Source organism: Lipophrys pholis, assembly GCF_963383615.2.
Source record: "Lipophrys pholis genome assembly, chromosome: 3".
NCBI classification, from domain to species: Eukaryota; Metazoa; Chordata; class Actinopteri; order Blenniiformes; family Blenniidae; genus Lipophrys; species Lipophrys pholis.
In genome coordinates this window covers 27,216,585-27,240,155 of record NC_137627.1, presented here as the reverse complement: position 1 = coordinate 27,240,155, position 23,571 = coordinate 27,216,585, and the positions used below count along the sequence as shown (strand labels likewise).

The following is a 23,571-nucleotide window of genomic DNA, read 5'->3' as shown; positions in this document are numbered from 1 at the left end:
ATTCATAATTATCATACCATAGACATTGTGGTGTGTTGACTAGCAAACATGCTAATGTGTGAGAAACAAACTAGCGAGCATGCTAATGTGTGGTTTATTGACTAGCTAACATGCTATTGTGTACAACATAAACAAGTTAACATGCTAATGTGTGGTTTGTTGACTAGCTAACATGCTAATGTGTGCAACATAAACATGCTAACATGCTAATGTGTGGTTTGTTGACTAGCTAACATGCTATCGTGAGTGACATAAACAAGCTAACATGTTAATATGGTGTTTGTGGAGTAGCCAATATGCTAACCTGTGGTTTGTGGCCTAGCTAACATGCTAATGTCCGGTTTGTGGACAAGCTAATGTGCAGTTTATGAACTAATTATCATCCTAACATGCAGTTTGTCGACTTGCTAACATGCTAAAGTGCCGTTTGTGGTCTTGCTAATATCCTAACATGTCAAAGCCCCAAAGTTCTTCAAAATGAAAGTCTTTGTTTTTTATAATTACAATGTAAAACTTCAAATTGGATATTAAGTGTTTAGCTAGGACAGAGGTGTGCTGGCTTTCAAAATAAAAGCCCCCTATATTAAGTCCTTGTTTATTAATTACAAGAAAAACCTCAAAAATGTATCTTTAGGGATTAGTTAAATTAGAGCTTTGATTTTTTATTATTCACAATAAGTTGCATTAAATTTTCTGGGATGAGTTATCATCATCCAAGGATGGTTTCATTAAATATGGGAAGTGAAAAGGTTTTAATCTAATTGATGTCAAACCAACACCACAATGTTCAGTTTTGATTCCCTATCCTCTGACATGCCACACGATGCAGTGACATCATTAACCTGGTTAGTGGTCGGGTCAAAGTTCGGGGGGTTCACACTGAAATTGTAAGATGCGTATACATTAGTGTTAAACAGTGATAACATGAAGCAATTCAAACGACCATAACAAATAATGGAATGAGTGATGTGGTGGATTAAGCTGTAATGCATTGGTTTCCATGGGGAAAGTATGATATGATTATGTTTCCATATATCTTTCTGTTTCTGTTCATATAGGTTCATGTTTCATGTCACATACGTCTATGTTTCTACGTTTAAACTTCTATGGTGTTTTAAACGTGACGCGACGTTCGCTCCTCCCTCTCTGCCCGCTGATTGGACTGCCTCTGTGTTTCCTGTAATCTGATTGGCTCTCAGTTACACAACACGGTTCCGCAGACCCCGTGTGTGTTTTGACGTTGTTTTGTTGAGAGCAGTCCACACACATATCAGACCTCCGGAGACAGTCCACTGCTTCGGTTCGTATTATTTACTCCTCCATCTTCATGTCTGTTACAAACAACACGCCTCTCATGCTTCTGACTGTCAGCTGTGACGGTATTCAGACTCCTGGGAGATTTGTTACAACTGATGCTAGCTGGCTAAGTTAGCTGCTGTATCTCCTCCGAGTCCAGCGTTATCTGTGTGTGTCTGTCTGTCTCTGTCTCTGTCTCTGTCTCTGTCTCTGTCTCTGTCTTTGTCTTTGTCTTCGTCTCTGTCCCTTTCACTGTCCCTGTCCCTGTCTCTGTCTCTATCTCTCACTGTGTGTGTGTGTGAGAATGGTCTCAGTGGTCCTGGTGGTCTCAGTGTTGATAAGGATGATAAGATGCTAACCTCCCACTCAACCTCTGCTCGGGTCTCAGTGGTTTTCTGACGTATTGATTGTCTGAGAGGATCATTAGAAGAGTCTGTGTCTGTGTCTGTGTCTGTGGTACCTTCAGTGTTGATCCTGGACTATGACGCTGGTTCACGTCTTACTGGTGAATCACCATGGCAATCTGCTGAACCTCTGACCTGCTCCGGACAAGGTTAGGTTCTGGACCAGAGATCAACCAGTATAAAAGCTCCGCCTCCTGACCAATCGGGTCACTTGGAAGATGACGTGCATATTAATTGTCTGGTTACATGGAGCCACTAGAAACGTAACTTTCTGAAATAACTTCCATGGTCAAAGTTTTTGCTTTGACTCAGTCTCCATGAAAACTGGCTAAAACACTTTCTGTAATTGTTGGGCTCCGTCTTTGTGTAGGCAGTTAAAAGCTGCTGCTGGACCTGATCTTGGTCCTGCTCACCACATATGTAGTAACTAGTAGTTCTGCACATGCTCAATAGAGCCAATCAGCACAAAGTTTCCTCTGTGGTGTCATAACTTCCAGTCCGTATTGTCCTGGGACTTGGGACCTTTTATTTTGACAGCCACCATAATAACAATCAATCTTGGTACTTTTATTTTGACAGTCACTGTAATAACAATCCAACTTTGTCGTTTTATTTTGAAAGTCACCATAATAACAATCCAACTTGGTGGTCTGTCCACTAGAATGTCCGTGTTCTCCCATTGTTAATGTTTAGAGCTCATTGTTCTCTGCTGCATGTGTGTGTGTGTGCTTTCAGTACTAAAACTAACAACAGCACCAACTAGTGGACCAACATGAAAACTACTTTGATTTCAGTGTTCCTGCAGTTGCTGTGTAAATAGTCAATGTCATGTAAACCTGAAACCTTTCTTAAACACAAATGCAAAAACAAGCAGCAGGTTGTCGTTCAAAGTAAATTAGTGAAACTTTCATTTTTTTCCTGGTTAATTTTTAATCCAGTTTCTTTTTTAACCTAGAGAAGAATTTGGAAACTCAGCAGTTATTATCTGCATTAAAAATCAGTGATGAAACAATGCAGTGGGATGTATTTTATTTTTCAGTTGCCCAACTGTCCATTTGTCAATAGACTGTAAGGGCAGTTATCCTTGAGCTTGAGAAAGCAGAATGAAGGGTTTCTGTCCTCAAACACAGTTTGGTGCTGCAGAGGCGAGTCCGTCCTGACCCAAACCTTCCTGCTGTGTTTGCAGGTTATAAAGGAAGGATCGGAGGAAACATGGCGTCCGACTCTCCCCGCAGGCCGAGCCGCTGTGCTGGAGGCGTTCTGGTGCGAGCTCAAGCTGCTACGTAAGGACACACATCTATCTCCGAAGTCCTGACAGGATGGACCCGGTGCTGGACGGACCCGGTCCTGATCCAGATTCCTGCCTCCCGGATTGGGATCCATTTCAGACCATTTTCATGAGTTGCTTCTTCATTCCGTGTTGCTTATCCACGAGGTTATAGATTCATACCTGAAGGTTGGGATGTCTGGATTTGTCCTGAATCGGTTAAATATCAATACATTTCAGGAAGGACTTCAATCATTACAGCAGAGTTTGTATTGGGATACAGTTTTTAAATGTATTGGGCTGTACGTCTTTGTATGCATGGAAACGCACAGCGTCTGAAAACAGCCTGCTTGTTGGACGTGTGACTTGTGGGCCTCGAAGCGTGTCCAGATAGACTCATCACTTGATCAATAACTCCATAACTGTCTTGCCTGCACCTGATTGGACAAACGCGTCCTATCGGCAGCTGTCTGCTCCTGGAGTTCAAACCAGGCCAAGATGGCAGCTCGCTCACCAACGTTCTCATTTATCTCTAGAATAGTTCAGTGGAAAGTATTTCTATCAAGCTTTGAGAGAGAATTGAGCGGCAGGTGACTGACGATCCCGAGTGAAGGAGTTTCGTCAACCGCAGGAGACGTGAATGTTCAGAGAGCTTCACTTCTGGCTGATATTCCTGAGGAAAAACATGGAACACAATCTGCACTCATCTTATTTATAGTGATAACAATAATAAAATACATGTATTTAAAGAAAATGAATTTATTCGTAATTTACTATATTTATGAACACTTTCATGTTTTGCAAGAAAATTATTTAAAAAAAAAAAAGTTATATATATCAAACAACCTCAAAAATTTAATAGGACTACGTTGTTTGTAAGAGAAGAGCATGAGAAGAAAATATGTTTTTTCAACTTTTCTCGAACAATTGAAATAAAACAACCCGCAAAATGTTTACTTCAACTAGTTTTCTTAAATCAGGAGTTGATTTGAATTGAATCGTGTGTTGAATGTATCCTTACATCCCTACCTCTGGTATGACTAAAGATTTGTGTTTGACTTATAGAAAGCTCATTTATTTTCCTTTTGCCACATCTGTAAAGGGATAAACCAATGAAAAATGTATTAAATCTTCTCCGCCAGCGGAAAAGTAACTGAGGAATAATCTAGCCAATACAAATATATCGACATTAAAACCACCTTTGTGTCACACTAACGTAGAACACAGCTTCAAAATGAAAAAGATTTTTTATGGCTGTTTGTTCTCTTTTTCTTTTAGTGTTTCTCTCAGGCCCCGGTTACATGACAACAGCTTCAAGGGAAAACACCAAACTTTTATTGCATTTTGGGGATTGGTTTTTACCCGGCAGCCGTGCTCTGAGCCTCTGACAAGGTTAATGAAAATGCTCTGACGGCGTCATATAGACGGGGAAACAACATTTTCAGAAAATCTCGTGCTCAGCCCTGAGTAGACGTGACAGGCACTGGTCCTGGTCCTGGTCCTGGTCCTGGTCCTGGTTCTGGCAACCACGTTGGTTGTCACTAGTAGTTCTGCACATGCTCAGTAGAGCCAATCTATAACAATCCATCTTGGTACTTTTATTTTGACAGTCACCGTAATAATGATCCAACTTGGTTCTTTTATTTTGACAGTCACCATAATAACGATCCATATGGCACAGATAAGGTCTGCGTTTGAACAGTGTATGCAGGAAAAAGACACATGGTTTCCGATATTTCGAGATCAGAAACCAGCTTCATTCGCATGTGGAAATAAATCAAATAAGTACCAGATACCTGCCAAAGCAGTCGCTGTGTGACCGGGCCAATCGCATTTTCTTAACGTCTCTCTAACGTCATCAAATCTGTGATCATCTAGTCATTTTGTTGCATAAATAGTGAGCATGCGGTCAATAAATAAGAAGAATGGAGGCGATCCGACAGCTCAGCGGTCAGCTCAAGAGGTCACATGACTTCTCGAGGAATTAATAGCAGCATATTGTCGCGGTGGCTGTGGGCTTCTGGTGACAATGCAATGATGATGTGTAAAATACCAAATCTTTTCTGCGTGTGTGTGGTTTCAATACTAAAACAAACAACAGCACTACCGAACCGACATGCTAAATGCGTAGTTTACAGTATTTCTGCCGTTCCCGTGTAATCGGATTACTGTTTTCGTCATGTAAACGTAAAACTTTTTTTAAATAAAAATGTAAAAAGGACATGTTTTGATTTGAAACGTCTGTAAATGGGACCTTATTGTGAAAGTCACATCATTGGCGCTCTGGGTCTTTGTAGAGTTTCTGTATGAAGGAAGTTGATTATTGTGTCGCCTCTCCTCAGGGAGCAGTCGTACATGGAGAGTGTGGTGACTTTCCTTCAGGACGTCGTCCCTCAGGTAACTCCACTCTGCTTTTATCAGCATCCAACAGTAGGCACACACACACACATACACACACACACACACACACACACACACACACACACACACACACACACACACGCGCGCTCTCCGTTCTCATATCGTCTTTCTCTTTATGCTTGGTCTTCTAACAGACTGGGAAATGTAGGTATTTCATGAAGCTGCAGAGCTCCACAGATCCTCTGATTCCTCACTTTGATTTCATTAAAAAACTGCTGGCTTTATTCTGATAATGTTCATGTTTTACTGTCTGAATGAATGAAGTTTAAAGATGAGCTTTGTTCTTTGTGTTCAGGCGTACACAGGAGCTCCACCCACAGATGAAAAGGAGAAGATCATCTGGGTTCGCTTTGACAAAGCCGACATCAACGGTGAGTCTGGTTAAAGAAATGCAGACTCGTCCACTGTCCTCTCCTCTACATGACTCTCTCAGCTGGTACCAGCTGTTTTCAGTTCACACTCATGAACTGATCAGTTTTAGTTTAAAGTTTTTAGTTAAAAGTTGAAGATGTTCCTGGACGAGTGATGCTGCTTTGTCCTGAAACCAAACAGTCTCTGAAGGAACTCCTTTAAAACGCACCGTTATTCCTCAAAAAACAAAACATTTCAACTCGTTTTGGCCCGAGCCACCTTTCATGTGAGGTGTTGGGGTGAAAATATAGAACCACATATCGGTACAGGAACTTCTGAAGTACTCGCGTACCTCAGTCTGACATCAGAACAAAATGACGTTCTTTAAAACCTGAATACCATCGGCTCCATGTACTGACTACTGATCCACTCCATGATAAAACTGTTATTATAGAACAATTGTTTTTGAACTATTTTATATAAATGTCATTATAGAATATTTTTTTTATAGAACTGTTATTATAGAACCTTTATTATACAAGTGTTATCATAGAACTGTAATCGTAGAACTGTTTGAGCCTTTATTATGGAGCTGTTATTATATCATAGAACTGTAATTATAAAACATTTATTTTGGAACAATTTTTTAGAAATGTTATTATAAAACTGTTTTTCTAGAACCGTTATTATAGAACAATTATATGGAACAATTTTTTTTAGAACCGTTATTATAGAGCTGTTATTATATCATAGAACTGTTATTATAAAACATTTATTTTGGAACAATGTTTTAGAAATGTTCTTATATAACTGTTTTTATAGAACCATTATTATAGAACTGTTATTATATCAATGATCAACCCCCGGCTAGCTCAGTTGGTAGAGCATGAGACTCGCACTCTCAGGGTAGAGGGTTCATGTCCCACGCCGGGCGCCACCTTCCCGTAGGCTCACCTCCTGCAGGAAGGTTCTTAATCAGTACAATGTGATCTGGGTGACGGGACGGGATTTCCTGTATCCTCACTGACAAAGGTTGTGGATGGTACTCAAACAACTGTTACGGTTACGATTTTTCGTCACCCCACCAGGTACCTAGCACTACCGAACGGGTCTCATTAGGAGGGGCGACAACGCAGCCGTCTGTTTATTGGTCAGTGACGATCGTCACTCTCGACAAGCAGCAATATTTAAATATCTCATCAGCTGTATAAACCCTCTGTTGTTGTGCAAATACGGCACTTTGCACTCACTGGTTGTTTATTTTACTGGTATCTTGAATCGTCGGCACTGCACTGCCCCCTGGTGTTCCAACGAGGTGCAGACGCTCCTCTCCGTAACAGGAGAGGAGGAGCTTCAGCTGAGCTGGACGCTGCTGTTCACATTGAGACATTTTTTCACTTGTCACAGAGAGCGGAGGCTCACGACTCTACTCGGACGGCCACGGAACTGTGGCAGCAACTTCTGCGTTGGTCCCGCGAGGACAGCATCTACGTTTACGAAATGATGTTACATACCTGCATCGTTCAACCCCGCCTACATTTTATCCGTACCATCTGTGGTGGGACAGTGCAAAAGAGTTTGGTCGGGGTGTGCTTGCCTTACCATACCATACCGTCCCGCACCGCTCAGGCACGTACTGTGTAGTGGGACCGAGGCTTTATAGAACTGTCTTTGGAGAACTGTTACTATCGAACTATTACTAAGAACTGTTATTATAGAAGTGTTTTCATAGAACAGTTGTTATAGCACTGTTGTTATAGAATCGTTAAGAACTGTTACTCGCCAACGAACATTGGGGCAAAGGTTATGTCTTTGTCTGCCTGTATGTATGTATGTATGTGCTCGTGCCATACAACATGAACGGTTTGTTATTTGACACCAGCCTCATTTTGTTTCCTACTGCGCGTGCCTTGAATGAATGGCTTAATTTATTCATCCTCATTGATCAACATTTCAGTCCTTTTTTTTGGGTGATTTTTAGTTGATGTTATGATATTCTATATTATATTTTGATTTAAAATTGTCTTCAATGACTTGGATGACGTTTCAGACGTTGGACACATTGAAATACACTCGGAATGGAGTTTGAATTTGCAGATGGTCATAAAATGTGAATATTACTGTGCAGTGTGTGTAAATGGAGGAAGAGAAGCTTCTGATATCATAATGATGAGAGGACTGAAAACCACTTTCCTCTGACATAGATCTTTACAGAACATTTAATATATATCTATGTACGTATTTACATTTATATGTTAGTGTTTACCAAAACTACATTTTATGTTAAGTTTAATACATTAGGACTTCATTTTTTTGTCTGCTTGATCGATTTTAGTCCTTTTTAGTTGAGTTTGCCATGTAAGCGCTTTTACGCTGCTAGAAATTGATGTCATTTGAGCATTTGGTCGGTTTAGCTGTTTGACAGTCGCAGTAGTTTCATGGGCCATTTTTGCTCTTTAATCATAGATTTTTTTTTTTTTGTTGAAGTCTCTTCTCATATTGATCATAAAGGCAAAGCGTGGTTCTTTTTCAAAGTTTTCCTACATTATATTAAACTATTTTCTTTATGAGTTTGGATTTATTCAGGTTATCATTGTGCAGCTGATGCATGCTTAGTTTGACAATAATTAAAATGTCTCATTTCTCACCCGCAGCTGTGTTTCTGTGCAGCAGAATTAAAGTGATGTAAAAGGTTTTCAAGACATAATTCAGTGAAAGATTCATGGAGTCGCTACAGAGGAGCTGTAGAGTCGCTATTGAGTCGCTACAGAGGAGCTGTAGAGTCGCTACAGAGGAGCTGTAGAGTCGCTATTGAGTCGATACAGAGGAGCTGTAGAGTTGCTATATTGTCGCTACAGAGGAGCTGTAGAGTCGCTATAGAGTCGCTACAGAGATGTAGAGCTACATATGGCTGCAGAGCTGCAGGTTTCCGACCTCTGTTCTTAAAAGACATTTACATGCTCAGATACAGGAAGGGGCAAGTTTAGTGAGGAAGCTAAAAACGTTGTCTTCTCTATTGTAACGGGTCTTCTACGGTGTGTGAGAACTGGAGCTGTTTGAGGACACGATCTGTAAATCAGGAATTCGACTTCATATGAACTCTAATGAGAATAGCTGTGAATGTGGTGACTGGTCTTCTGACTTACTTCAGTCTTCTTGTGAAGTCATGTTGAGGGCTTCATGGAAAGTGCTGGAGGGCTCCGGTCTGCTCAGATTAACCCTTTCCTCATCTTGTATGTTTGCACAGATACCTCTCGTAACCCGGAGTTTATGGAGATGCACAGCGGCACGACGGACCCACCTGTCTGCCTGATGATCGGATACACAGATGGGATGCAGATCTGGAGCGTATCTGTATGTAACTGAACCCACATCCAGTTTTAAACCTGTGTAATAACTTCTCATGACTGTTGACTACCCTAATATAATGACAACTCCAAATATATGGCTTTGTTTCGGTGCATTAGGAGGAACTATGTTCTTTCAAAACAAAACCAGAACTGGAACAGTAGTGTTGTCACGATACCAACATTTTAGTTACCATGTAGTTCTAGTTGTAATACTTTCGATACTTTTCCAAATAAAAAGAGAACACAAAAAATGTCATTAGATGCAGCCTGTCTTAAGTAGGACCAATGTCTTAAAGTGGTATGTTACTATGCAGTAATCTTTATAACATTAAATGGCTAAAATAAAATATTTTTATATTATATTCCTTTATATTATTTCTTATATTATATTTATAATACTAATATTTATAATAGCTTACATTTTTTTCCACAGCTATATTTTCATGGGTATAAAAGTTATTACCTGTGGTTCTTTGGACTCCTTACGCAGGTCTGGGTGTTTGTCCTTCAGGTATTTAGCCAGGTTAGTAGTGTTTCCACCCTTGGCCTGACACGTTCTCAAACACCGTTTGCACAGTGGTGCTTCAGTGTTGATGGAGACACCGTACTCATTTGTTTTGAAGCCAAAGTACTTCCATATAGCACTTCTAGCACCTGTTTTTTCTACAAGGTGCGGCCTTGTGGATGTATCAGCAGCCATTTTCTCTCTCTCTCTCTCTCTCGCTCTCTCTCGCTCTCGCTCTCGCTCTCTCTCTCTCTCTCTCTCTCTCTCTCTCTCTCTCTCTCTCTCTCTCTCTCTCTCTCTCTCTCTGCTTCTCCAATAGTGATGCACTCTATTTCTTTTTACGGAGTTTCCACGGGTCGTTTGAGTCAGTTACAGTTTCAAAGTACAAGCTCGGTTCAGAGAAGATTGTTTTGAAAATACGTTGTTTTGACTTTTATTTTGAAGTTGTGTAGGTCGAGTATGAAGCGCTCATTCAATTGTGGATCTCAGGTCGGAGCGTGGCCCGCACACCCCGTCTCGGAGAAACCGAAGTGCAAAAAAAACCAAATAAACAAATGAAATAAAAGAAACCGGAGCGCTGTTTTCCGCACTTTCGATTGCCCAAAACAAGTCGGAAAGCGGAGCAGCCCGCCAACGCTTCCCCCACAGAGAGACTGACGACTCTCCTCGGTGCAAATTACACCACAGTGACGCTCCGCAGCGACATTAAAATAAATAGATACCGGTACCAGCCGGGCCCAGTATAGTATCCTTTTAAAGGTGTCAGTACCACGATACCAATACAGTACCGGTATACCGAACAGGCCCTCGGTACAGTGCAGACTGAGTTAGCATTGCTAGCATGTTAGCCATTAGCTCATATCAATGCTAACTAGCCTGTCCCAGCAGCGACTGGTGATACATTGCTTAGTTTGGCTCGTCATTATTATTCCATTTCAGCCAATGTTAACTTGGCTGAACTCCAGCGCGTTTATAAACCACATTACAGCAATCTGGCCTTTTTTAGATTGAGAGAGTGATAAAACATAGGTCTTTTAACTGACTCCTCCGGCTGACTTGAGCTGCTTTACAAACCGTGGGGTGCACGTGGAGGTGTCAGCGGGTTGTATTGACCGGGATCAAAGTCCGCCTGCTGTCCGGACGTGTTCAGGGAGAAGACATGATGGACACACAGACAGAGGAACTGATCCTCAGAACACACAGCGGCACTTCACAGGAACTATGCTTTCAAACAAGTATTTTTAATACTCAGTCTCTAGTGAGCTGCAGTGTGACTCTCTGGGCACTAGGTGGAGCGGTTGACCAAGCTATCGCAGAATGAAGGCGATGGGGAGGAGGAAGAGGAGGAGGAGGAGGGGGACGACTCTGGGTGGATCAACACTTATGATTGAACAGCAGCCTTCAAAAGGCGTCCATAATTCAGTGATTAGTAAACAGGTGGTGAAAGAGCCAATCCTCATATTTACATAATATTTCTATTAACAGAAACACAATGTCAGATGAACAGAAACCCTCATTATAATTTCATTTTCAGGCTTTACGATTCACCATAAAGTTTCACAATATTTCTTTACATTTCTGCTCCTTTATGTCTCTCCTCCATGATATTCAATACATTTAGTTTTTTGGTTCTGCTATTGTGTGTCTGAACGTTCACCGTGGATGTAATGTTCAATGTGACCACAAGATGGAGACCTTTTAAAAACCCAACATGGGAAGAGAGGAGACAACCTTGCAGATGATAGAAAGAAGCATGCCACTGATAAAGAAGAAAAACACTTCGGCTCAAAGAAAAACAAACTGAAAAAAATCATACAATTTTAAAATGTTCCTTTTTTATAGACGATTTCAGAAATATAGTCCAAAACTCTTTGTTGTTGTTTTTTTTTGTTTTGTTATTTAATTTTGTTGCATTAAATAAAGAAGCAACAAATAAAAAAGATTTGTACTTTCTCAAATCAGTTGAAAGGTGAACTCCTGCAGACCAAATTATAGGGCTGGTTTAGTTTTTTTAAGGTTGAATGGAAGTCGAACTGCATCACATGCTTCATATAGAAAATAACTTATCACTTCAAATGGCATCAAAACCTCGGTATCAGAGCCTCAAACTGCCCGATGTGACCAGCACCGTTTTGTCTGGAGGAAAAGACAGTCTCAGTTGTGTTTAACATTAATTCCAATAATCCTGGTCCTTCCAGAACCTTGTGTAATTTTGTTACTTATCAGTTTCTTTTCTCCGGCCCCTCACATGTTTCTCACACACTCTCTACTCTTTCTGCTCTTTTTCTTTTGACTTTAAAAAGATAAAAAAAAAAAGAGCAGATGGGGGTTTAAGGATCTTGCTCAAGATTTCTCTTTTGACTTTAAATTCTTTTCTTTTGAGACATTTTTTTCTTTTCTTTTGTGGACATTTTTCTTTTTTGGAAAACATTTTTTGTATTTGGAGACATTTTTCTTTTTGAAAACATTTTTCTTGCTGGAGTTGTGTATAAGTGAACACAGAACAGATATGTGGTTATGGCTCCAGTGAGGATGAGCTTGTTCCTACTGCTGCTCCTGCTGAAGCTCTTTGAGAACCATCTAACCCCAACTCCACAGACCATCATGTTCTGTTTGTTTATTCACACGGGCTGTGTCACGTTTTCTCTTCGGACGTGTTTGTCCAAGCGGTGACCCCGTCAGTCATTCTGTGTGGAGAGTCGACATCTTTAAAACCAGCCTTGGAAAATCATTAGAAGATTTTGTCAGCTCTGCAACCTAACATATTATCCACAAAGCTGCGGACTCACTACTCGAGTATCGCCTTTCATGTAGAGGCTGTCACTAAAACATGCAAACTTCACATACATCCTGTGAGATCTAAACACACCACAGTCCTTAATCAGCCTCTTATAAACATCCCCAACACACTCTCACTTCAGCCAGGATCTCACACACACACACACACACACACACACACACACACACACACACACACACACACACACACACACACACACACACACACACACACACACACACACACACACACACACACACACACACACACACACACACACACACACACACACACCCTCTGTTTTGCTTTCAGTTCTGGAGGTTTACGGGATGTTTCTGCTGCCTGCTGTTTCTTCACCGGGGTTTCAGTAAGCACTGACGGTGCCTCGCTCTCCCCGCTGAAGTGTTTGTGACAGTTTTCTGAGCTCACGCCCTCAGAAATGGCTGACGGAGACGGAGCGTACATGTGTCTACGCACTGCTTGGTGGATGGACGCTGACAGAGTGTTTAGGAAACACTGATTAGGAGTGCTGCGGGCCAGCACTCCCGATAAGACACTAATTATCTGAAGACAAAGTGTGTCTCTGCTAAGTGTTGGTAGATGTGCTGGAGACCTGCTCTTCTACCAGGAGACATCCTGGACAGTGAAAGCTTTGTAACACACATAATTTTTAACAGAAAGTTGTATTTTTTCTTTAACATACGAAAAACAGTCATAGAGAGAAAATTTGAGGAAACTTTCTATTGGTGCATAAACTTTGGTGGCCTTGTTTTTCCATCGGGAGAATAATATAATTCTAATATAATTCTGATAAAACAATTGTATTACAAATTGTTTTATTCTTGAGATCATTGCAGCTTCTGTCATTTATTCACATGACATTAAAAAAAATGACATGCTCTATTTAACTTCTGAGAGAGAAAACGGCCTCTTTGCAATGACTGCTGACTTGTGTCTTTATTTTACGTTTGATATTTAGTATTAATACTTTGTTTGATTAGTCGATCCTCAAAAATCACTACGTCCAGCACTACTTTCCATCGTGTGTTAAGTACCAAGAAGCTTTAGTGTCAAACTCATTCAGTTCAGGTCACACACACACACACACACACACACACATGCCGTTATAAAAACATTGAAAACATATTTTCTAAGATATTTTCTATAAAGAGAATAAAATATACTATCAGTTTAAGTGTTATTAAAGCTTTAACTGTAGGACAAATTCTCCATCTGCTTGGCTTTTCTTTTCAATTGCACTAAGAATCCTTTTCACATTAAAAAAGCCCAGTATCGTGTAGAAGTGTGTGTATTGTTGTCCTGTCAGACAGATTCAGTGTGAATTCCTGTAAGTAGTCTGTGTCTGCTTGAATCCAGATGCTTTATTTATCACCTGCCATGTACAGTATGCTGCTGCTCTGCTTGTGGTTAGCTCATGTTAACCTGTTTGGGTTGCGTTCATTATGTACGTTTATCACATCGATCAAATAACAACCGCAGAGCTTCAGGGAAGCACAGCTGAACATCTCCAACATATATGAAGGTATGGAAGTTGGCAGTTTTCAATTTGCGCTGTTTTCCTCTTTGTTTCATCACGCACATGCACACTTACGCAACCCAGTACCCCACTGGTTTCCAGTCCACGCTAATGTGCAACAGTGCAGTACCAAAGGCCGTGGAGAGGGAAACTGCACGCTTGTAAAGCTAATCTGCTTTATTAGTGAAGAAGAAGATGAACTCAACTTGTTTTTAGATGCACAAGATGCTTTTCGGTGACAGTTCATCCAAAACAGCTTTTGTTTCCCAGAAGACCTTGAGAGGAAAGCTGAAGTTCTGCTTTATTGACTGGCCGTGAACAACGTTTCCATGTTACACTGGACAAAGCTGTTCAGGCTTGAGGCTTATTTCTGCTCACAACAACTCTGCTTTTAGAATTGTGACTGTAGGAGGGAGTGCTGTTGATGGTTCTCTGTGAAGACATCAGAAGTTTAACTCACAGGTTCCTCAAACACTTCCACCTCATTGGTTGATGCATTTTATTCTACACTGCCCCCGGGGGCTGCTATCAGTACTGCAACATTTTGATCCGTAAGCTTCCAGAAAATTTAATTCACGGATGGCTCTGTGTGTTCCTAATGTGGAACATAAATGAGCCCTTGGCATCTTGTAACTCTCACCAAGTTCAGTCGTGCAGTGTCAGTTAATTTCCGTCTACACAAACAAACGAACAAAACAGGTTGAATTCCCTGAATTATTGTTATTATTCTAATTATATGGTGCTGAAGGCTCCGAGGTTCCTGACCAATAACGTCTCCGACGCCTGAATTGCAGATTAAATTAAAACTTGTCAACTGGCGGAAAAACTGTCGAAATTTAGCTCACTTTATAGTTTGTTATTTTAAACACTGTCTCTGAAATATATTGCATCTTCAATTACTCCTGAACCTGCAGTAGCCTGGATGTTAGCATTTAGCATTGTCCCTGCTTTGTGTATTCAGACTCTTCCAGAAATTTCCCGACGCCTTTAAAGCTTCAGTTAGTGAAGAAGAGCAGATATTTGAGTTTACTTTAGTACTGCTGTCTGAACCTCTGCAGCTCCCTCTAGTGGAGGGAGGGAAGCACCTTGTACATGAATAAGGCCAGATATTTCTGGTGTTTACTGCTGAGGAGGTGGATGTTTCACCATCTCGCAGCCTCAGCGAGCCTCCCTGGATCAAGCACACCTGTTACTGGTCCATCCCTGGAGCACCTGCTGCCTCCAAGCCTCCAATATGTCTTATGCTGTGTGAGGATCCACTTGTAAATATGGCCCAGATATGTGTTGACAGCTTATGTTATTACATTTGAAAGATTAAAACAGAAGAGCAGATACTGAGATCCCACAAATACATCAGAGCCACAAATGAAATGAATATAATGAATAACTGTGCACAGGAAGAAGAAAAAAACAACAACTTTGAAAAAGCAATTTGGCATATTGCTCACGCTGGAGCCACTAATGTAATGTTGGAAATGTTGTTGATGGCTGGGGATGTCACACAGAGCCATGTAAGGCGAGGATGAGCGGCGGGGTAATGCACAATAACCTGGGACATTAACCTCAAGCCCTTCCCCTTCTCTTGTTAATCCAGCAAATTCCTTTATTCCCCCTCGCAGCTCCATTTGCCTGTATCGGAATCCGGCCAGTGTTCGTATAACCTGCTCCTGTCTCCCGTGTTAATCTGCCGCTGCCATGCCTCAAGCACTTTGAATAAAAACACAGCTCCAAATCCGCCACTTTGTCAAATCTACTAATTGCACAAAAGAGCGATCATCCCCTCGGATGGGTTTAAAGACTTTAAACAAACGGATTAAAGCACGAGTAAAGTGATAATGCAGGTTTCACTGTAATTTAACGCAGAAAAGTGGAACAAAAGTGGGGCATTCTGCGCTTAGAACAATGTGCATTACACATGCCAGACACCGCCCAGAGCCACGCGGGTCACTGACCTAATATACCAGCCACACACACACACACACACACACACACACACACACACACACACACACACACACACACACACACACACACACACACACACACACACACACACACACACACACACACACACACACACACACACACACACACAGAGCAGGGTGTCCACTTTGGCCTTCATTAATTTCTCCTAAATAACTGTCATTGTATAAGTGGCAGTATTATGTGAGAGGTGTTTTCAGGTATTCAAACAATTCAAATATGCAAGGAAACAAGGACAAGTTTTTTCTGTTGAAATTATGAGGAAAATATAAGAATATGTTGAAACCCCGTTGGCGTAAGGTTTTGTGCTGTTGGCAGCAGTGAGGGCCAGCTCCTCCTGGACAGAAGGTGGAGTTCGATGTGGAGTCTGCCTCTCTGCTGTACTCAGCCTTCCTTTAGGGCCTGATTACACGACAATGACAACAACAGGATCTCATCAAGTTCAGGTCAGGAGATCAGTGTGACTCTACTGTGTTCATGCCTTTCCATAATCATGGAATCAAAATAAAATGTGTTGATGTGTTACTGACGCTTTGGGAATTCTGACCTTTATCTTCAATTTTTTTCTCAATTTACTCTCAGAAGTTTGGTTTTACCTCAATTTCTCATCGCTGAACGCTGAACTACATTTGTTTCATATGAACCTTTTACTTCTAATAACTCCATCTTAGTGTGAGAATGATATGTAAGGCCTCTGTGTTTGGAGTAAATGAGAGTTGGAGTGGCGATTATTGTGAGTAGAACCTGGAAAGGTTTCTCATTTGACTGTTCATGTTTACAAAATCTAATGGACAAGATGAAGTTTCTTCAGGGGTCCTTTGTGTTTTTCAGCCTATGTGGTGTGTTTTTGTTGCTAATGGGAGGGCTGACTGATTATACGTTGTCAGTTATGGATCTCAGTAAATGAGGCAACCCTCTCATGCCTAATCAGGAAAAGCAGACATTTCTTAATATTTTCCTGTCTGTGTTATCCTGAATGGGAGGCCCGGATGTTTGACCACCTTGAAATAAATAAATCTGTGTTGTGAAAAAGATTTTTTTTTCGAATTCAAATTGCCTCTAAGGCAGGTTCGTCCCACCTGGGCCTGGAGAGCTGCTCTCCTACAGATTTCAGATGAGCATGTCACTCTGAAGGTCCTAGCAAAGCTTAACGAGGAGCTCTGTGTTGTAATGCGTCGCAGCAGGGAGAGGGCTGAGTAGATTTTGTGGGAACTATGAGTGAACTCTGGGCTCCTAACATGAGTTTCTGACGCCTGCACCTTGTCCCTCGTCTAAGTCTGCATCCCGACATGAAGTCTTTCTACCCCAAAGCTCCAGTCAACCTTCAGCTGGTTGTAACGGCTTTCAATCTTTTAATTTGGAAGAGTCGGCTCCTGCCTTTTCGTCTCATAAGTATTTGTTGGAAAGAGACCTCTTCAATAGAGGCATACATTCCTGCTTCATCACCCAGACAAGATCTATTTGGAGCCTTCCTGTGGTTGGAGAGTCGGTGTGTGGCCGCAGAGACGCTGACGTGGCCAGATGTTTTGAAGTGGACCTACCTTGACAGCAAAGGGAGATCAGTGAGAGGTTTTGTCACATCGTGAGAAGACTTGCTGATCACTAACTGAGGCTGGAAGATGCAAAGCTTCTACAGCCAAAACCAAATTGGCAGTTTGGGATCCGTAACCTGCAGCGTTTGCCAGACGTCATCCGACATTCAGTCAGAGGAAAGGTTAATGATTCGAAACATTCACTTAGACCTCTCATCTTTCGCCTTTAATGTTCATGGAATCAAAAACCGAGGATAATCTCTGTGGATTTGCAGATTGGTTGGAAACACTGAAGAAAGGGTGTTTCCTCAGCGTGCAGACTGTGATGGAGACATCATGGGCTGCCGCCCACTTGGCATCAGCCCGTATCCTCCGCCTTCCCGTGCTGGCTCCGGCTCCCTGACTGGAGTCGGCTCCTTCTCACTGCCATGCCACTGGGCCTTTATTCTTTCACTCTGTGGTTTGGCTGAAGCCTGAACCTCCGAGCCGCCGGGCTGCTCCTCTGTTCTCCGAGCCGCCGGGCTGCTCCTCTGTTCTCCCAGCCGCCGGGCTGCTCCTCCGTCCTCCAGTCCAGGTCGCTATTAAAAGCTTCTTTCACGCAGTTGGTCCCTGTTCTTCTTCTAGGACCGAACAGTTAATCTTTGTTTTTCCTTGTTGTTCTGTGGAAAACTTTTTAGAGGACTAATCCCTCTACATCACTGAGGGGATCCTTAGTCCTGGACCCGATCCTTAGTCCTGGACCTGGCCTCCTCTGCATGGTTAAGGCTGTGTTCATACAAGCAAAGCAGGTCTGGACCAGTGAGACCCCCAGAGAGTCCAGAGACCCCAGAGAGAATCCAGAGAGTCCAGAGGCCCCAGGGAGTCCAGAGACCCCAAAGAGTCCAGAGAGTCTAGAGACCTCAGAGTGTCCACAGAGTCCAGAGGCTCCAGGGAGTCCAGAGACCCCAAAGAGTCCAGAAAGTCCAGAGAGTCTAGAGACACCAGATACAGTTCAGAGGCCCCAGGGAGTCCAGAGACCCCAAACAGTCCAGAGAGTCTAGAGACACCAGAGACCTCAGAGAGTGTCCAGAGACCCCAGAGAGTCCAGAGACCCCTGTTCACCAACGACACTGCACTATAGTTCTGTGATCACTGTGATCAGCCATAACTTTATGACCTCTGGCAGATGAAGGAAACCTTTTCATGGTGTAGCGGCGCGTCCTGGCTGTTACCAACATTAACCTGAAGAGAATTACTGCAGGATTTCACATCTGTCTCCATGTTTCAGCATAAAAAAGGACGAGTCAATTTTAGCCCAGTGTCCTGGATGTGTCCTGGATGTGCCCTGGATGTGTCCACACGGAGTCCAAACCTCCTAAAGCAAAGTGAAACATGATGAATAATGACCTTGGACGATCTAATGACATGTAACGTTACCCCAACCCAAGAAAACCCAGCTTTTTGAGTTTTGAAGTAATTACAGTTTCTGTTATATTTCCTGTGGTCAGCTGTTGTAGGAATTGTAGCAGCTATTAACAAAAGCTCTTATCTTGTTAGTGAAGTAGTAGTAACACTGAAGGAGAATTTTAATAAAACATGTCTCTTTGGAAGAGTCAGACTTTTACCAACATTTTTCAAAACATTTAACTGTATTCTGAGATTATGTTGAAATTGCACTTATTTTTATTTGTAAACTTCAACTTTTTAATGCCTTTTAAACTAGTTTGTCCTCTTATTTCTCTGCACTAAAACAAAAGGTAAGGTTTTTAGTTGTGGCTGTTTATACCTTAATATGCTCTTATCTTACTGGTGTGGTTCACTCCAGATCTGATTAGACCGACTGTGCCTCCTGAAATAAAGTGAGTTTGGCACCTGTAGCACACGAAAATGAATTGGTCAAATTTAGATACATTAAAGCCAATAATATAATAACTTGTCAATAAAGTAAGATTGAGAGTAATGGTTTTAATATTGCTTCAATAGTGCAATAATCAGCCAATGAATTAATAATAAATTACTGGTAAACTGCAATTATAATTTTAGAATAAATATTTTTTCACATTTAACTCGAAAGGTATATGTGATTGGCTTCATGACATATTAACATGTCCAGAATTATTCTGTAATTGGACTCGATCTGATCGTCCTGGTACCGTCACCACCTCACCTCAGCCTGTTTACACGCCAATGAGTTCAAGGGAAACGATTGTGTTTTGGGTGTTTGTTTACACAACGGTGCTTTTTGGGAATGGTTCAAAAAAGTTGTGAAAATCGCTGCTACTGCGCATGCCCACCAGGGCCGTAGTAACTAGTTCCTCTGCACATGCTCAGTAGAGCCAATTAGAACAAAGTTTTCTCTGTGGTGTCATGACTCCCAGTCCATAATTTCCTGGACTTGGTAGTTTTATTTTGACAGTCACCGAAATAACAATCCAACTTGGTGGTCTGTCCACCAGAATGTCCGTGTTCTCCCATTGTTAATGTTTAGAGCTCATTTTTCTCAGCTGCATATGTGTGTGTGCTTTCAGTAGTAAAACTAACAACAGCACTCACTAGTGGCCCAACATTAAAACTACATCGTTTTCATTGTTTCTGCCATTTCCGTGGAAATGTAAATCGTTTCCAGAACGTTGCTGTGTAAATATGAAAGCTTTCTCAAAAGACAACATGTCGTGGTGTAAACGATAGCCTCAAATCCCACAGTACCTTTCTGCCTTCCTGTTTCCACGCATCCAGATGATATATGGCTGACCGGTGTCCTTTTTGGACACCGGCTATTAGGACCTAAACAGTGGGACAGAGCTCGCAGACCTTTTCAAACTGTGTTGTGCTAAATGTTGTTGTGGGGTTACTGTAGACTGGACCTGCACCAGGACCTGCAGGTCAGGAGGTATCCCTCTGAAATGCAGAACATTTACACCACAGCTTCCTTTAATCAAACCAAACTGATTCTATTGAATACTTTCTGACACTGGACTTTGAAGAATGAGTGATTCTGAGTCCTGCACAGAACTCCATCATCATTCATTCATTAGTAAGTACATTTTATTTGTATAGTGCTTTTCACAGACACAGAGTCACAAAGTGCTTCACAGTAAAAACACAAGAAAACATCTTCAAAACACACAGTCAGGTGAGAGAGTGATCAGGAACCTGTGGGACTGGGGTTGAAGTGTGTGCTGTTCTGACGGTGAGAATCTGACTGCGACTCTTTTCTTTCAGCTGGCAGGTGAAGCTCAGGAGCTGTTTTCAGTGCGTCATGGTCCAGTGAGAGCTGCTCGCACGCTGCCTGCCCCTCACATCGGTGAGCATTACTCTGCTTTGCTTTGCTCTCCACACTGACACAGCTCTTTTCTACCTGTCACCATGCACTACCTGAAGGTTGAACTGGCGCTTCACTGGAAACTCACGCTGTACAACATGGGGAAACGTCAGTAAGCAACACAGTGATGTCTTTCACTTAGTGTTGTCTAACCTTTGTGGAATTAAATGACAGCATTTCAAAATAACATTTAGTGTACTTTTTTCTCATTTAAGTTTGAAGACAAATTGATTGAAGTATTTAGTTTTATTTATATTGTCTGATTTTATCCAAGGTTTTAAAGCCAAATCAGCAGTTTGAAATCATGAGATTTTGAAGAATGTCTCTATTTGAGATGTGTTCATGCTCCGTTACGACTTCAAGATGTTGTCTTGTGCTCCTCAACATACTTTTAAAGTAGAACTAAAAGTTAAAGGTTGGTACACTAGACTGTCAATCCAGACTTGATGACCTGAGTTTGTTTTCTCTGGTATGATTCAGTAAAATCCTGCTGTGAAGTTCAAAATGTGAAAATACTGCTGAGTACTGATGACCAGACAGTACCTGAACACCGCTTTACTGGGTTAATCCAGCTCAACTCTCAGAGTCTTAGAGAAGCTACCTGCTTATTCCTTCCTCTTGTAAATGTTCTAGAGCAGGGGTGTCAAACTCATTTTGGTCTTGGGGCCGCATACAACTTAATCGCATCTCAAGGGGGCCGGACCAGTAAACTCATTCCAAAATTACATAGAACTAACAATAAGTCCACTTTTTTTCTTTGTATTAGTGCAAAGAAGAAGAAGTAAATTATAAAAATCTTTATATGAAATGAATTGTCCCTTTTACTAAATATATACACACTTAATATAAACACTTTTACTCACTTTAACATTTATTCAAGTGCATTATGCATAAAAACTGATCAGTGATTGTACAATGTTGCAAAACGTTTATTCACAGTTTTGTGGAACATAAACCCACTGTCTTGCATGTTAAAATACATCAAACACATACAAATTTAGTGCAATGCTGAAAGCAGCATTCCATACGATTTAGTCTTGCTCAGTATTTGCCCCTGAAACTTGGCATCTTTTAGCCTGCACAAGTGCATCAATATCAGGCATCATGTCCTGAGAAGCAGCCAGTTTCAGAATCTCATTTATGTGCTTATGTGTGAGCTTTGAGCGAAGCTTTGTTTTATTAATGTTCATTACTGAGAAGACCTGCTCACAAAGGTAGGTAGTCCCAAACATGGACAACATTTTTGCAGCCAGTGCTGTCAATTTAGGATAGCCTGGTAGGAGATACTTGTAAAATGTGTCCAAGCCCACAGAAGCAAATTTGTCCTTCAATTCTACATCACACTGCAAATCAATGATTTCAAGTTGCATGTCAACGGGTACATCAGAAGCGCTGACTGTGAATGGTGAGCGAAAAACTGAAAATTCTGTCTCAAGTTCGCTAAAGACCTGAAATCGCTTCTCAAACTCCCTCAGCAACCCTGAAATCTTGTCTTTGTACTGTGTCACGTCAGGATTAACGCTTGCGGCGCACACATCTCTGAGACAGGGAAAATGAGCAGGGTCACCGCTTGCCATCTCCCATAACGTGAGCTTTAACTTGAATGCACGTATGCTGTCATAATACTGTGTTACAATTTTTTTGCGTCCTTGCAACATTTTGTTCAGATTATTCAAGTGCTCTGTAATATCAACCATAAATGCAAGGTCCTGCAGCCAAAGTGGGCACTGTAATTCCTTAACAGGTTTTCCTTTTTTCTCCATGAATTGTCCGATTTCCCCACGTAGATCAAAGAAGCGCTTCAGCACAGCACCTCTGCTTAACCATCTTACTTCAGTGTGGTATGGCAGACCATGGGTAATGTTACAGTCACTGAGAAAGCTGTCAAACTGACGATGATTGAGACCTCTGGCTCGGATGAAATTAACAGTTCGGACAACCACCTCCATGACGTGATCCATTTTTAGCGACTTGCAACATAATGCCTCCTGATGCAAAATGCAATGAAATGTCCAAAAATCACCTCCTCCATTTGCGGCTTGTACTTTCTCTCTGAACTTTGTCACAACACCTGCCTTTTTCCCGATCATTGACGGCGCACCATCAGTAGCCAGGCTTACGCCGCGGGACCAGTCCGCCCCGACTCTGTCCAGCGCTCCAACAACGGAGCGGAAAATGTCCTCAGCTGTTGTGGTGTCGGTCATAGGCACCAACTCGACAAACTCTTCTGTGACAGTCAAAGTCTCGTCAACTCCACGAATGAATATGGCCAGTTGAGCGACGTCCGTAATATCAGTACTCTCATCAATTGCAATAGAAAATGCCAGAAATGACTCCCCTTTGCTTTTCAGTTGGCGGTCCAAATCTGCCGATAGTTCCGAAATCCTGTCTGCCACGGTATTTCTCGTCAAGCTAATATTGGCAAAAGCTTGTCGCTTCTCAGGACACACAATTTCGGCAGCCTTCAGCATACAGTTTTTGACGAACTCCCCGTCACGGTACGGCTTTGACGCTAATGCTATATGGCTAGCAATTACGTAGCTGGCTTTCACCGCAGCATCACTGACCTCTCGGCTCTGGGTGAAAACAGATTGCTGTTTCCTCAGACCCACCAGCATTTCATTTACCTTCTGTTTTCTCACTTCTCCGTGCAAGCTGTTGTATTTTTCACCATGCTGAGATTCACAGTGGCGCCGAATATTGTATTCCTTAAGTACCGAATCTTGCTGCATGCACACCAGGCACACGGGTTTACCATTCACCTCCGTGAACAGATAGGAAGACGTCCATTTTTCTTGAAAAATCCGACACTCTGTGTCCACTTTTCTCTTTTTTGACAAAGACA

At 41.8% G+C, this 23,571-nt stretch overlaps 1 protein-coding gene across 1 annotated transcript in view; it reads left to right on the top strand.

Annotated features, from left to right (window-relative positions):
- Window positions 1-1,207: 1,207 nt before the first annotated feature.
- bcas3 (BCAS3 microtubule associated cell migration factor) overlaps window positions 1,208-23,571 on the top strand; it is a 415,011-nt gene continuing 392,647 nt past the window's right edge. The window contains exons 1-6 of the mRNA XM_080459250.1: window positions 1,208-1,300; window positions 2,887-2,983; window positions 5,310-5,364; window positions 5,684-5,759; window positions 8,987-9,093; window positions 20,627-20,708. Coding sequence (XP_080315376.1) covers window positions 2,913-2,983; window positions 5,310-5,364; window positions 5,684-5,759; window positions 8,987-9,093; window positions 20,627-20,708 — 391 coding nt within the window. The 5' untranslated portion in view covers window positions 1,208-1,300; window positions 2,887-2,912. The remainder of the gene's footprint in view (window positions 1,301-2,886; window positions 2,984-5,309; window positions 5,365-5,683; window positions 5,760-8,986; window positions 9,094-20,626; window positions 20,709-23,571) is intronic.